This window comes from Canis lupus, chromosome 18, assembly GCF_048164855.1.
Source record: "Canis lupus baileyi chromosome 18, mCanLup2.hap1, whole genome shotgun sequence".
Classification (NCBI taxonomy): domain Eukaryota; kingdom Metazoa; phylum Chordata; class Mammalia; order Carnivora; family Canidae; genus Canis; species Canis lupus.
In genome coordinates, this window is record NC_132855.1 from 50,016,096 (window position 1) to 50,031,708 (window position 15,613).

Sequence of the window (15,613 nt, forward strand, 5' to 3'; positions counted from 1 at the left end):
TGCTTCTCCCTCTGCCTGTGTCTCTGCCTCTCTCTCTCTCTCTCTCTCTCTCCTGCTTCTCCCTCTGCCTGTGTCTCTGCCTCTCTCTCTCTCTCTCTCTCTCTGCGTTTCTCATGAATGAAAAAATAAATTCTTTAAAAAGGAAAAGAAAAGAAAGAAAAAAGAAAAGAAAAGAAAAGAAAAGAAAAGAAAAGAAAAGAAGAAAAGAAAAGAAAAACTGAAATGTAGCAATATTCTCTTTCTTTCACTATCAGACCCATTTCACTAATAAAGCCCCCACCTCCCTCATGTTACATTCTCTCCTTAGTCCCTAATTTAGGTACAACAACTAAAATGAAAATTTCACTATCTATAACAGAATATTGGATATGGCAGAAAAAACATTCAATGAACTTGAAGGCAGATCAATAGAAATTAATTGGAAAATTTCACTCAGCCAAAAACCAAAATAAAATTGAAGAAAATGGAACAATACCTCAGAGACCTATGGGACAATATCAAAAAGCTTAACATACAAATATACATGTAACTGATATCCTGAAAGGAGAAAATAATCATGTGGTAGAAAAAAAAATTCCAAGAAACACATCCAATAATTTCCTTAATTTGATGAAAAACATTGACTCATAGATACAAGAAGTTCAGTTATATACATAAGGAAAAATTCAAAGAAAAGTCATACACAGGCACAGGACAGTCCAGTCCAGTAATTGATAGAACAAGGAGAAATAAAATCAGTACGAACACAGAAGACCTGAAAACACAATCATACAAGTTTAAACCATTAACATTGACAGACTGCCAGATCTGACAATTACTAAAAACACATTTCTGTCAAGTACACATGGAAGGTTCAGGAAAGGAAACCACATGGTGACCTAGTAAGTCCTAATAAATCTCAAAAAAACTGCAATCTTGCAGAAATCACAAATCAGTAACAACATATTTAGACATATCCCTGTTATTAACTCTCCCCAATGTTAATTCTTTAATCTTACATTTAAATGCATCCCTCCTCTTCATTCCTTTACAACAAATGTATTATTTTATTATAAAATGGAATATTTTTAAAAATCACAATTACTTTTGTTATTGATAGTTTACAGCAATTGTATTTACCTTCGCCACTCATTATTAATAGCCTCATGTAAATTTTTAGGACTGTGGTCAAGTTTGAAAAATTTCTATTAAGTTTCTTTCTTATATATAAGATACAAGATTTGTAACAATTGTCCTTGAAGTAGCTTCAGATTTCTAGTTTTAGTACCTATTTTCATCCACTAAGTATATACACCCCATGCTCGGTGTTGACAGTATATATTCATGCCCTGGTACAACTTTTGACTCCATACTTTTCTTCCATGCTACCCAGTGAGTTGGAATGTCCCTGCAAACACTTCTACAGAACTGGCATATCCCAGCTATAAATGGCAGTAACTGCAAATCACACAAATATATCCCACTAAACCTATGGTACAAGTCAACTACCCCTTAACTACATATTGCAAAAATGTTCTCAGCCATTCCAATGCCACTTGATGAGACAGGAAATGTGATGGAGGGGGGATGTCAAAATGGAAAGAGACAGCAATCTTTAACCATGTTAGGTTAAAACATCCCACTTGTGTAAATTTTACAAATATGAAAATGTAAATTCATTTCTAAAACTCCAAACATGGTCTTAGGCTTGGTCAAGTAAAGTCTTTGAAGCTTGAGTTTCACTAACTGCAAAATAATTCTATCTTTGGTCAATGAGATTATGGTACATTATTTTCACTGAAAACTATGACACTAGGTAAATTCCTTGTCCAAAAACATGCTGTTAATGATAGCAATATCTTTACCACAATAACCAGCATTTACTGAAGGCTTAAAATTCATTAAGTAAGTGCTTTACATTTAATCTTCATTGCATTTTTATGAAGTAGGTTCTATTATAATTCCTAGCTTATAAATGAAAAAAATAAGGCATAGGCAGGTAAAATCACTTCCCCAATCACATAGCTAGTAAATGGTGGATCTGTGCTTCAATCCAGCCAGCCTGTCTCCAGGGCTTCCATTCCTTTTCAGGATGCTAAACTGCTATTGAAGAAAGTTTGCGACCATGGCCTGTGATTTTGAGTTTAAGTGTACTGGGGAAAGGGGGACAGAGTGAGAGCAGAGTAGAAGAAAGAAAATGCAGATTAAATAAAAAAATAACTGAATTTATTTCACTTTAGTGCAGTAGTTGTGAAATTGATTTTAGGTAGTATGAAAGTCAGTCACTGTTAACCAAATGCAAAACTGACTAGGCTAAAATTAAAAACCTTCTACTCCTATTTCAGGACTATGACTTCCATAACCAAAATATCAAAATGCCACAACATACTCCTTGAAAAACATTTTTTTCTCACCCAACATTCAATCCTCAAACCACTAAAAAAGTCGACCCAGCAACCCTAGTCTTTCCAAGTGACCAATACTTTCTTGGTTATTAAATCTAACAGATAATTTTTCAGACCTTAGACTGGGGATCTAGCAGCAACATAATGCTCTGGTTAAGAGCCAAGCCAATGAAAATTCAAATGTCAGCTCAGCCACTACAAGTAAAAGAGGGAACATATGTAAAGCACTTAGGAGAGTGCTTACCAAAGAGCAACTTATGTAAGAGTTACTGATACTACTCCTTGAAACTTACCTTACTAAATATACAGACACCACTCTCTCCTGTTTTATCTCCTACACCTCTGGATCATCTATCTCTTATTCATGCTACCTTCTTGACATCCTTCAACAAATCTCATTTTATTCTTTGGCCCAAATGTCCCTGAGTAGGAACTCTTTTGACTTCCAGAACCCCAAATCTATTTGCCTATGGGACACTGGCACCTGGATCCCTCCAAAAACCTCTGAAAGATATCCAAAACAGAACTCATCATCTTTCTTCCTAAACACATGCTTATTATCTTCCCAGGGTTGTTAGGACTTAAAACATGTAAATTTCCTGAACTCTTTACCTCTTTAATCTAATTGTTTTCCAAGACCTGCTGCTTCTTATATTCTATCAGTTCCAAGCAGAATGTCTAGATTCTAACACCAGGTCAACTACTTATTAACTGTATCTCAGGCCACTTAACCTTTTGGAAATGCAGGATCCTCACAGTCAAAGAACAACAGGACCCAAGTTACAGGGTTTTGTGATGATTAAATGAGTTGATATATGTAAAGCACTTAAAATACTACCTAACTCATAGAAAGAGCTCAATGTTAACTTTTGTTATTATTATTACATTACTATTTTGTCTGTCTCCTTCCCATCATCTCCTCTGACTCTGGTTCAGACCAGCATCACCTCTAAACTAGATTACTGCAACTATCTTTTACCTAATTAAACATACTTCCTCTAATCTTGCCCTTTCTGATATGTTCTTCACCCAGAAGGCAGAGTAATTTGAACACAGAGTGAATCATGTCTTCATCCTGCTTAAAATCTATGGTCTCCCGTAGTGTTTAGGATAACATCCAAATTCTTCAACATGCACATGATGATTGCTTATACCCAAATTGGAAGGTATAATCTTAGTTATCTTTTAAGTTCCAGCTCCACTTTCCTGACCTAACTAGTCAGAACCAAAGGTTCTCTCCACTTTCCTAACTAGTCAGAACCAAAGTGTTCACATACCACAATTCTAAAACCAATTCATTAATTATAATTAGAGAAGGTAACCTGTCCACCTAAAAGAATTCAGTCCCCTTTAGCTCAAGGACCGTATTATCTTTGTACCCTCAAAACTTACTACAGTGTATCACAAAAGAATCCAATGTTTGCTAAATGAATGCTAAATAAGAATAACAGCATCAAAATAGTCACAAATAGGGCAGCCCGGGTGGCTCAGCGATTTAGTGCCACCTTCAGCCCAGGGCCTGATCCTGGATACCTGGGATCGAGTCCCACGCCAGGCTCCCTGCATGGAGCCTGCTTCTCCCTCTGCCTCTCTCTCTGTGTCTCATGAATAAATAAGAAATCTTAAAAAAAGTAGTCACAAACATTATGACACATGTAAAACTATACCTAAAACAACTCCTACAAATAAGCTCAACCTAAAAAAATGAGCATTTCTTTTGGAAGAAAAAAAAAGCATTCGGAGTTATGAAAATTCTTACCTGGATATATTTCTTGCTATAATCACAACCTGGTTGTAGAGACCTGAACTCTACTTTGTTTAATTCACCTAGCAGCTCAACCTCAGGTACTCCATTCACTTCTTTTATTAATTCAAGTGGCATATCAGATCTGCTTCAAAATATTGTCGAAAGCAAATTCAATTAGGAAGTTGACAGCCTGCTGCTGAAAACACAAAGACCAGTGTTTTACCCAAAGTGTAGTCAATAATTTTAAGCTTTTTTGACTTCGTTTTGCTTTTTCCTTTCCTTTAAATTCATTAGCAATCCCCGTTGGGGTGGAGTGGATTATTCTACAATTTTATTATAAGGATCAATACACGTATTTCCCCTAAGACATCGAAACTCAGGCCTTTTCTATTTAGTTTCTTTTTAAAGAAATCCCTCTAAAAGCCCGTTTTAGAATCTGTGAAAACTACACTAACAATGTCTTTTTTACCAAAACCGTGCTTTAAAGTGTACAAGTTACTGGGGAAGGGAAGGGGGACAGAAACGTATAGGTTTTCTTTTTTAATCTCTTTGGCAGTCGTAATACTGTGTACTCAAATTGGGAACCAGAAGCTTATTACCCCAAAATATACCCGGGGCCTCCTCCCTCCAGCCTCTATACAATCGAAAGGACTACTGAACTGATACTAACCTGTGCTTTGCAGGTTCAGTCTTCTCAAACCTTTTGGGCGGGACACGCACTAGTGTCGAAATTAAAGTTTAACGTGCGCGCATCAACCTTCCGCAAGACAGCTGAGCTCCACGAGGGCGGGGACTTGGACCAACTCAAGTCAGCTGCTCCCAAAGCACCAAGCAGGCTCACGCTAAAGACAGGGTCTTTCTGCAATTACTACACATTTTGACGTTGGCTAAACCAGTCTCCTTATCATACCTGTTCACAACCCGAACCACTTTGCACCCCTGCAAGGAACTCCAAACCGACTTAGAGATTCACTTACCCCCGCTCTAGAGAAAAACAAGGAAGTTTGGAAGGGCACGCCCGTGACGTCACACGCACGCTGGCGGCCCAGGCCCCGCGCATGCGTACACGGTCTCCAGGGCGAAATTTACCGCTCCCGGGCCCGCGGAGGGCGACCTGCATGCTGATTCCTAGGCCTAAGGTAACCTGGAAGGTCCACGCCGTACGGAGACGGTGCAGGCCAGGAGCGGGACCCGCCGTGGTACAGCCGCGGTCGGAACCTGCGCTGCTCCCCTTAGCCCCGCCTCCTGTCAGTCTCCCGCCGTCCCGGCTGTAGACGCGGGCCGGGAAGCTGGGACGGTCCGCTGGGAGATTCATAAATCCTGCAACCAGTAAAAAGCCTTTTTGAAAACCCCGGCGGAATCTGAGATTAGAGGCGCCTGTGGGCAGGGCCCTTCCGGTGACTCCGGGTTTTCTGCCTCAGAAGCAATCACCCCAACAAAGGTTTCACAAAGAAATAATTCCATCAATGAGTAATGCTATTTTTAGATAGGTTGGATTAACCTCGTTGGTCTACAGGGCTATGGCTTGGGGGTGTAATTAATAAGACGTATTAGTAAATGAATCTTTGGCTAATTTCTGTTTCTGATCATTTGATGAAGGTGAAACCACCTCAATGCACAGACAGGATGTAATAATTACATAAAGATTTCCAGGGCTAATTTGGACTAAATATCTGCTGTGGATACTTATTTGCAGGAGGAAATAGCTATGTTTGAAGTAACTACTTTTTTTTTTTTTTTTTTTTTTTTTAGCAGGAAACCTTCTGTGACCCGCCTTCTCTTTCCCCTCACCCCTCTGTATGCACAGGCCATGCACAAACCAGCGGGGACCGGAGGCGAGCTGAGCTGAGCTGAGCTGAGCTGTCCACTTCAAGGAAACAGTCCCAAGTAGGGCTTAGACCTCTTGTTCTTTACCCTGGCCTCGCCCGACTCAGAAATACTACGCCTTCTCCCTAAGTGAAGTCCACGTTGGCTCTGGATTCTGGCCACTTTCATTTCCCCACCTATCATTAGTTATGTATCTTCTCTCACCATATTTTCAGCTTCTCTTTATACTTTCCCGTTGGCATTTAAATGTTTCTTCCACAGCCTACGCTTATTAAGGGCAGGAAGAACTGTTCACTGCTAAATGCTTAGAGCCTGCGCAGTGGCAGGCATATTGCAGGAGCTAATACGAGCTATGTATTTGTTGAATGAATAAATGCTCGGGAGAATATGTTCCTCTTTGCTCACCTTTGGCTTCCACCTCTCCATCTTGGCGCCATCCCCACACCATTATTACACTGGAACTGCCTTTACCAAGATCACTGAAGACTTCTTTGTTGCTAAGCCAAAAGGGCACTCTTCACTCTCTTTATTATTTCTTGTTCATTTTTCTAAAACGCATTTTCATTTTGTTGCCACGTGTTTAGTTTGCTTCTTTTCCTATATCAACAGAATCTTTTAAAGTTTTTCTCCTCCTCTAGTTAGGCTATAAATGTCCATATTCTATTCTGATGAAGATATTGTAACTGCTTTTTTGGTTGTGATTTTCTGTTTCTCTACAACCTAAATGCTTCATGTACATCCAAGTAACTTACAATCTTGTTTCTCGCTCACTATTTCCCACTTAGTGGCAGAGCTGGGTGGATGCCTATGACTCCAGAGCTGATACTGCTTTCTCTCACATTAGTGACTAGTTGTTCTATAAACAAAGAAAATTGAATGTGACTATCCGATACAACTTAAGTTCAATCAGAGAAAAAAGAGTGGATCAACTAGATAAGGCCCTGAAGTCATATATTAAAACAATTATTACTGTTTTTCTATGTGTTGTATTAAAACAGCATAAAGAGCTCCAAGACTGAAAAAATAAAATCCAAGACTAATAATGTATTATTACAAGATGCCATTTTTTAAAGTGCAGTGAAGAAATTTTTTATACAAAAACTACTGTTAACTTGAAAATAACCACAGTGAGAGGCAAATAAGTGTTTTATTTGGGGATCAAAGAATTGCAATTCACAGAGCACAGAACCAGGTAGAAATTCAAAAAGTGTCCAGTTTGTAGGGTGAAAGCAAAGGTTTTGATGAGGAAATGAAAGGGAGCCCATTACATGAGTTGAAAAGGGAAAAAATGTTTTCTGTAGGTGTTAACAAGTTATTCTAGGTTATACATTGACTACTAATTCTATCTTCAGGAAAGTTCAGGTCTTGTAATCAGGATATCTGTTCTCAAGCAGTTGCTTAGAACAATTGCTGTTTTGCCCAGTCCAAAGTTTATGGCCCAGTTCAAAGATAGATAAAGCAGTTTCTCTGCAGTGGCCACTCTGGCTCTATTTCAAAATGGCTACAGTCATGTCAGTTTTTCATACTACAATATGAAATCCTCGATTTTTAAAAAGTTAAAATGACAGTCTCAGTAAAAAGTGGGTATTTTTATTAATAAAAGCATATACATAAAGATATAGTGCTGTTTATAAGTAATTGTGCAGAGATAAAAGGAATTAAACTGCAAATGTCTGGGACTTCTGTAATGGAGACCAAACTCCTGTTCACCACACAGTAGGCCAATAAGTTGAGAGGCAAGATGTTGGGGTAAGGAAAGCAACTTTATTTGGAAGGGCAGCAAACAGAGGAGATGTTGGACTGTGATCCCAAACAACCATCTCCCCTGGCATGAAATTCAGACTTCTTTTGTGTTAGCAAAAGGAGAAAGTAGGGAAGGAATTTGGAGTCAAAAGGTAACGGACCTCTGTAGACATCCCAGGAAGGTTGTGTAACTTCTGTCTTTGGTCTCTTGATCTTTGCATACAGGAATCTCATGATGCCATTTCTTAAACATAGCATAGTCATTTCTATTACGTTTACTTATCTCCTTGGATGAGGTAGATTTGGGGTAAAAAAGCAGTTTTTACAAATCTTAGCTGTAACATGCCCATATGCAGGGCTAAGCAGAAATTCTCAGCTTTAGGTCACAGCAGCAAAAGAAACAGAAGCACTATGGAGTCAGATATGCTAAGTTTCTCTCTGATACATTTCTCTCTTGTTAGCATTTTCACATTGCTCTTTACTATTTAGATTTTAACCGGAAACTTTGAATTGAATTTCCTGGTCACCCAGCACTTCAAATTTATTATCTTGGCAATAATTGCTGCATCATTAACCTCTTCCTATTGCGATTTACTGTCTTTCTCCAAGCTGTTGTCACCATGTTACATCCCTATAGTTTGACAATATCATCTTCTATTGTTTTCTGAGATTCCGTAGCAGATTTCCTATCTCTGCTACACTGGTTAGAGTTCATTTCCTTGTAATCTAAGAGCATTTTGGTCCAATCCTATTGAATGTCTAGATCAATTTATAAAATCCTATTTCAATGAAGCATCAAATTTTTATATTGTTATATATTTGAAACAAAATAATTCAAACACAAATTTATAGCAAATTTATGTTTAAATTATAAATTTAAATGATGAGGTTTGTAATCACTTAGTGCATATTAGGAAGGTAGCATAACAGGGAATTCAAGTGTGCAAAGCAAGGTCTGAACTAAGCAAGAAGGGCCAAGATTTTCACATGAAGAGAAAAGGGTCATTCATCTGTTTTGGATCATGCCATGTGGCATCTAGTGACTTATAGTACATAAAAGGGTTAAGATAGGCTGACTCAACAGGGATAGCCTTCTGTTGAGTTATACTAATGATATATGTTGACTTGGAAAAAACCTTGCATTTACAAAAATTAACATAAGTATTAATTCAGAAAAAGATTCTCTGAGAAGCAGGCTTATAGAATAAAACCAAGACTTGCAGGTGCCAATGTAGGGGAAGAATGATGCCTAAGAATATGGTTGGTTTTTCAGGTTTCTCTGTAGAGGTAGGAAAGAGAAAATGAAGAGAAGCTATCAAAAAGCTAGAAGGTGTGTATTCTCTGATGCTTGTTCTGTCTTCCATTCACCGATTCCAAAAAAAAAAATAAATAAATAAAAGAAAAGTCTTTACTAAAGTTCCTGAGCTCACAGTAAGGAAGCAAAGAACTTGGTTTATGTTCAGATTGATTCAAGTATAATTGAGGCAGAACACACAGAAGGGAGATGAAGAAAAATAAAAGAAAAAGACCTGCTGGAAATTAACAGACATGAGGATAAATAAGATCTTTCAACTTCTTAACGCTATAAAAGTAGGGGTCTTCTAGAGTTTAGAGTATCTCTTTTATACATACCCTTTATTGTATACCATGAGGATATGTCCTGGAAAATCCTGCAATAACACTCACATGTAGAACCTTATTTCTATGTAATCTTAGAATAAAAAATTGCATTGATGACTTGTTCATTTTGGAAAGTCAGTGGTCTTGAAGTTGGAAAGCACCATAGCAGGTAGATACTTATTAGCCTGATATTTTTCTCTTTTTTGAGTGACCCAAAATAGGCACACTTTTAAAACCTTTATAACGAAAGATTTTAAGTAATGGAAAATTGATAAGGACGTTGCCTATTTTTTAAATTCATCATGGTTATTTGAAATAATTGAGAACCATTTGCTTTAGATTCAAAATGCATTTTTAACACAAAAAGACATTTTGTAACTTTGTCAGATCCCCTATTAAATAGAATCTGCACTTATTCATTACACTCATACAGTTTTTTCAGGAATGGAAAAGTCAACATCACAGAGTTCTCTTGATAATACTGAGGGTATTTTATTCATTTTTCACCTGTGTACAACAGCGAGACTTTCTATGGCTAAATGACAGTGTATCCTTTCTTCCCACAACTTGCTCATCAAAGATTATGTGTTAGAATGATAGGGTTGTAGCTACTGTATTAATTAGAGGATAAAATATCATTTGTGTTGGCCCTGCTTTTATCTAGTTCTCAATAGTAAAAAAATAGTCCAAGACATCTTTCCTATGATTAGAGCAGAATAGAAATGATTACCATATAATCACATTTGAAAAACTTCAGCTTAATTAGGGTACATTCAACCCAGAGTGCAGTGTCAGGGTCTGGCACAGCCAAAGCAATAAAACAGATGGAGAAAAACAAATACTCTGCCATTCCTACTTATTTTCTTATTAAGATGGTATAAATGTGTCCAAGGTCTAGAGGCATGTTTGTTTAACAGTCTTGTAAGTATGTTAGAATTTTTTTAAAAAGATAAAAAGGAAATACATGGGTTTTTTTTGTTTTGTCATTTATATCTATTAAGAGTTTTTTATGTGCTTCAAGTAATCTGATAATTCTATTCCTATTAGACTTCCAAATGCTAAAATATTAACCTTGATCAGTCTCATCCCTCATTTTTCCTTATCTTATAAAAGCCTCTTTTTTTCCATTTATGCCTGATTTTCTTTATGTTAAATTGTCTATTCCTCCATCAGAAAAAAATCCTATCTTCTCTACTACAGTTATAGATTCAGGAAGGAGCATGTAACCCAAAGCAACCCAAGGAGAGATGAAGGGATATTTGCTGGGGACTACTGGGAGAGGGTTTTTTTTTTTTTTTTTCTTTTTTTTTTCTGTTTCTCCATGGAGATAACGTAGCCTCCTGTCTTCCTGGACCAAGTGAGGACACCTGTAGACCAGTAACTCCTGGCATCCATTCCATGACCAAAAAAAAACCAAATTCAAGGTGAAGCCAGTCTATGGTGACTCTGCAGAATGTCAGATTTTTTTTTTTTTAATACAGACTGGATGGTAGTGTTAAGCCCTTGAATATACAACTCTGAAACCTGACATATCTCTGAATTTCTAGTCATATGAGCTAGCACATTTCCTTATTTAAATTGTTTTGAATTTTCAGTTTTCTGTTACTAGCTGTCAAAAGCAGCCTTGTTTCAGGTGAAAGGAGGGAATTCATAGGTACAAGACATCTAACATCACCAGCAATCTTCACTTAGCAAAATCCAATACTAAATGAGAGAATGAGAAAATAGACTCTAAGAATTCTGATTTTAACTTCTTATCCACCCACCATCCTACAACACCTTGACATTCTATCAGTGAATCACTCCCTTCCCACTCTCAAAGCATATAGTTATATGTTTATGGTTTCCCAATTTATATCTTCAACTCTTGATATGTTTCCAAAATTTATATTCCCCATGAATTCTAGACTTGTGTTTTTTTTTTTAAGATTTTATTTATTTATTTGATAGAGTGAGAGAGATCCCAGAAGGAGAGGAACAAGAAGGAACAGGCTTCCCACTGAACAGAAAGCCCAACCCCAGGGAGGTCATTCCAGGACCTTGAGACCATGACCCCAGCCAAAGTCAGACACTTAACAGCCACCCAGTGCCTCTTTTTAAATGTGTGTGTGTGTGTGTGTGTGTGTGTGTGTGTGTGTGTGTGTGTTAACCGCAGAAAAAATAATCTGCCTTCCACCACCTTCACCTTTGTATTTAAATATCCTCCTCAAACTCTCTGCTAAACAGAGATTGCCTTGAGCACATATGTGACCTTCAGAGTAGGAGAGCAGCTGGCTTCAGGCCACCCCACAGATCTACTACCAGGGCTACCATTGGCTGAAGCCAACCAGAAGCCAAAGGATATGGGATAGCAAGAATGTCTGTACATGTCAGCCTTCTCAAGCAGAGAGCAGGTCAAAGAAAGATGGCAAGAAGGTCTAGAAGGGCAAAGAGGATATATGGCATGCCCTTCTGGGAATTTTTATTCTACTTTTTGAAGACTAATTAAAACTATCTATTTTCAGGATATGGATTAGGATGTAAAGCATTTACCATTTAGGGATTACTGAATAAAAAAGAACAAGTCAAAAAAAAAAAAAAAAAAAAAAAAGAACAAGTCCAGACAGTGAATGCTTCAAGGCAAAGCAAGCCTAATTCAAACTATTTGTTTTTTGAGGATAAATAAGCAATCTGGGAGAAAACAGGAACCAAGACACTTTTCAGGACATAACTGGGATTTGTGATAAATTGTTAATTTAATTCCAGTTTCATAGGATCCTTTGGTAAATAACAGTTACCTATTACAAAAATTTAGCACTATTGTAAATCCTGGAAAGCCTGTTTTAAAAAGTCATAAAATATTAATGTAAGGTTAAAATATTAAAATTATAAGACTCTTACCAAAAATTTTACATGAGATAATTTCTATAAGCCTATATAAACTTCACAATTTTCTAGCTTTCCCCAGAATAAAATAGTAAAATACACACTATAGCTATAGTAACAATTGTAGATTGGTGGTTTAAGCATTTTCCAATTATAATTGTGTAATATTCAGATTATATATTATATTCAAATAGCTCCAAGTTTTAATAGGACTTTCCAAGTTATCTTTGGCATATTCCCCATTTTTTAATGTAAGCAAATGGAGGGGAGCAAAATTTGCCACTCCAAAATGTGTCTCTTTGGCATGTGGTTATTTGGCTGCTTATTTTTAAGAAACAGAAAGCTCAGGAAAAAACTTCCTCCTCTCTAATTGCCTAAAAGAGTTCAGATAGAGGACCTGTTCCAAGAAATGAGATATTACCATAAATAACCACAGTATAATATGAACTGGGTGTGATAGAGAGGAATTTAGCAAAATCTGTTAAAATCCCTTTGTATGTCCCATTCTTTCAGAATGGCCCAGCAAACATTTGATTACCAAACAGTACTCTTTTTCATCTTCCTCTAATTGCTTTCCTTCCCTTTGAAGTCCTGAACCCCTACACCTTGTCCTTAGTTTAGAAAGACACTGGTCATCTGGGTGGCTCAATTAGTTAAGCATCTGCCTTTGGCCTAGGTCATGATCCTGGGGTCCTGGGATCAAGCCCCAATATCAGGCTCTTTGCTCAGTGGGGAGCCTGCTTCTCCCCTTGCCTGTAGTTCCTTCTACTTATGCTTACTCTCTCTCTCTCTCTCTCTGTCAAATAAATAAAATCTTTGAAAAAAGAAAAAAGAGACATATATACCTCACTTTGCCTTACTGTCTTTGGAATCGCTCATGTTTATGTGTATCATCATACATTCATAATTAAATTTTATTTTCTCCTGTTAATCTGTCTTTTGTCAATTTAATTCTTAGACCAGTCAAAAGAATCTTGAATGGTAGAGGAAAATTTTTCCTCTCCAACACAAACATAAAAACAACAGCCATTTAAGTTGGAGTGTAAATATCCACTTTTTTCGTGGAATCATCTGTACTATGTCTGCACCTTGATATTTGCATTCTGTGGCGATGACTACCACAGAGATGAAAAACATGGGTACTACCAAATATGTAAAATCCCCCAAGTAACCTAAATCAAAAGTTTAAAAAGGTCCCCTTTGAATTAGGACTATTAGATAATAAAATATCTAATGATATTCTTCAGATCTTTGTACCATGAATTATGTATAAGGTGTAATCAGGTCACTCTTCTATTATGGCCTTTATAAGCTGCCTCATCTTTTTTTAAAAATTTTTTTTATTTACTTATTTGAAAGAGAGAGAGAGAGAGAGAGAGAGAGAGAGCACGAGCAGGGGAAGCAGCAGAAGGAGGACAAGCAGGCTCTCCACTGAGCAGAGAGACTGAAATGGAGTTCAGTTCCAGGACCTTGAGATAATGATCTGAGCTGAAAGCTGATGCTTAACCCACTGAGCCATCCAGGTACCCCCCTCCCCATTTTTTTTTAAAGATGCTGCCTTATCTTTTAAATACATATGGGAAAAAAATTCTGCAAGTGATAAATTCCTTCACAAAATAATACCACTAAGACAAACCTCCAAATTTCTAAAAAAGATAAATCTATAAGATACTACATTATCTTCTTAGAAAGGTTTAATCTAGGCCACAGAAAAAAACAGGTTTCAAATCAGTAATTGCAGAAGTTCTGAGCAAGGACATTGGATGAAGGTGGCTAACAAAACATAACTCTCTCCAACCCAAATCACTTTTAAATGGCCATATATATTACAAAATAATAAATCTAAAGTAGTGATGGAAACATAGAATATCTTTTATCAATCAGTCATGTAATTTGAGGAATCCATTAAATGCAGAAAACAGAAAAAAGAGGCTCATGTAAACCACAGCCCCAAAGACTTAAGACAAGGATTGAGCAGCAGATGTGAAATGGTACCAAAGGATGCTTCAAGCCCAGAGCAACACATTCAAACAGTTGGAGAGGCCTCCAGAGAAGGGATTATTTGGGTGAATTCATGTGGAATAGTTGGACAGAGTCCTCTCCTTCCCTGGCCATCAGCTACATTTGCCCTTGGAGCAAAGTGGCAAGGGTGAATGCCTACATCATTGAAGCCAGACATAATCTAGAAATTTCTGGCATAGTCAACCAGCATTTTGCTCCCACAGTCTCCTAAGGCCAGCTCTTATGTTAGAATGTACATCCACAGTTAGGCAAAACAAATCAAACAAAAATATGAGGAGATAGCAAAAATATCACCAAAATTTTGAGGAAAATATGCTTTATTAATATGTCACTAAATCCAATTTTATAAGAAATTAATATTTTAGAGAACAAATAGACTTTAAAAGAAGTGTAGTTAACATCATCAAAGTGAGTCAAGATGTTACAAAAATTTCAGAAATAATAAAGGGACTTATAGATCTAGAATATTAGAAGTTATATTATAATTTATAATTGGTAATTTATATTACCAATATAAAATAATTGGTATAGCAATATTTGGTAAATATGAAATACTTAATGTGTAAATATTAGCACATTGCAAGGGCAATGAGCCAAATATAAAAATATAAAATCAAAATATGTCTCAAAAGAAAAAGAAAACACAATATTCCAAAATATATGGGATGCAGCAAAAGCAGATGTTAGAGTGAAATTTATGCTATAAATGCTTGTATTGAGAAAAAAGTTCAAATAACACTGCAAAAATTTGCACCAATAAAATTTAAAGGCTAAATGAAATGGATAATTAGGAGGGAATAAATTACCCAAATTCACTCTAGAGTGTTAGGAACTGAATTAATGAACAACTATAGATGAAATGAAGAGATAGTAAAAAATCCACTCTTAAAAAATACACAATGGAGACATTTCATTTTAAGCTGGAGGAGAAACAAAATCTCTGTCCATTTCTAACAAAGAAAATGACAAATGGAAGTAAGTAGAGATTTTATATTAGATGATATTAGTACAGATAATCCCAAACTTTAAAACACTTTGATAAAGTATACCATATGTATTGAACAGGGGACCATTTTGAGAGAGAAGTCTAGGAGATAGATCACTGACCATGTCAAATCATAAGCAAATCTATCAGCAGCAAGTTTCCAAAGTGGTTGGAGTCAACTAGTGGAAAATTAACTCCTGTGTTACACATAAGGCCCTAGTGTGTGGGCCGAAGCCTTTCTAATCCTTCTTTGTCCTCATGGAATGACAAGGGAGTAAGAGTTGAAGGAAAAAACCCTACATATATTCCATGTTTGAAACAAAGCAGTTTTCCATACTCTTCTTTTTTATTTTTATTTAAATTCATCATAGAAAACCCAAAAGCCTCCACCCCCAAGATTGCTAGAACTCATACAGCAAT

General features: G+C 36.7%; 1 protein-coding gene and 1 long non-coding RNA gene across 8 annotated transcripts in view; one reads left to right on the top strand and one right to left on the bottom strand.

The window, feature by feature from the left end:
• Nucleotides 1-5,245, bottom strand: part of POT1 (protection of telomeres 1) — an 85,398-nt gene extending 80,153 nt beyond the window's left edge. For 2 of the 6 annotated variants that reach the window (XM_072784431.1, XM_072784427.1), the window contains exons 1-2: nucleotides 4,802-5,153; nucleotides 4,144-4,324 (exon numbers count right to left, since the gene is read on the bottom strand). In XM_072784431.1, coding sequence (XP_072640532.1) covers nucleotides 4,144-4,266 — 123 coding nt within the window. In that variant the 5' untranslated portion in view covers nucleotides 4,267-4,324; nucleotides 4,802-5,153. Of the gene's footprint in view, nucleotides 1-4,143; nucleotides 4,328-4,801 lie in introns of all 6 variants that reach the window. The other 4 variants (XM_072784430.1, XM_072784426.1, XM_072784428.1 and 1 more) reach the window with 3 other exon arrangements.
• LOC140609187 (uncharacterized) overlaps nucleotides 5,181-15,613 on the top strand; it is a 121,913-nt gene continuing 111,480 nt past the window's right edge. The window contains exons 1-2 of one of the 2 annotated variants that reach the window (XR_012011127.1): nucleotides 5,181-5,270; nucleotides 5,884-6,346. This is a non-coding gene — a long non-coding RNA (uncharacterized lncRNA). Of the gene's footprint in view, nucleotides 5,271-5,883; nucleotides 6,347-15,613 lie in introns of those variants that run through there. The other variant, XR_012011128.1, reaches the window with a different exon arrangement.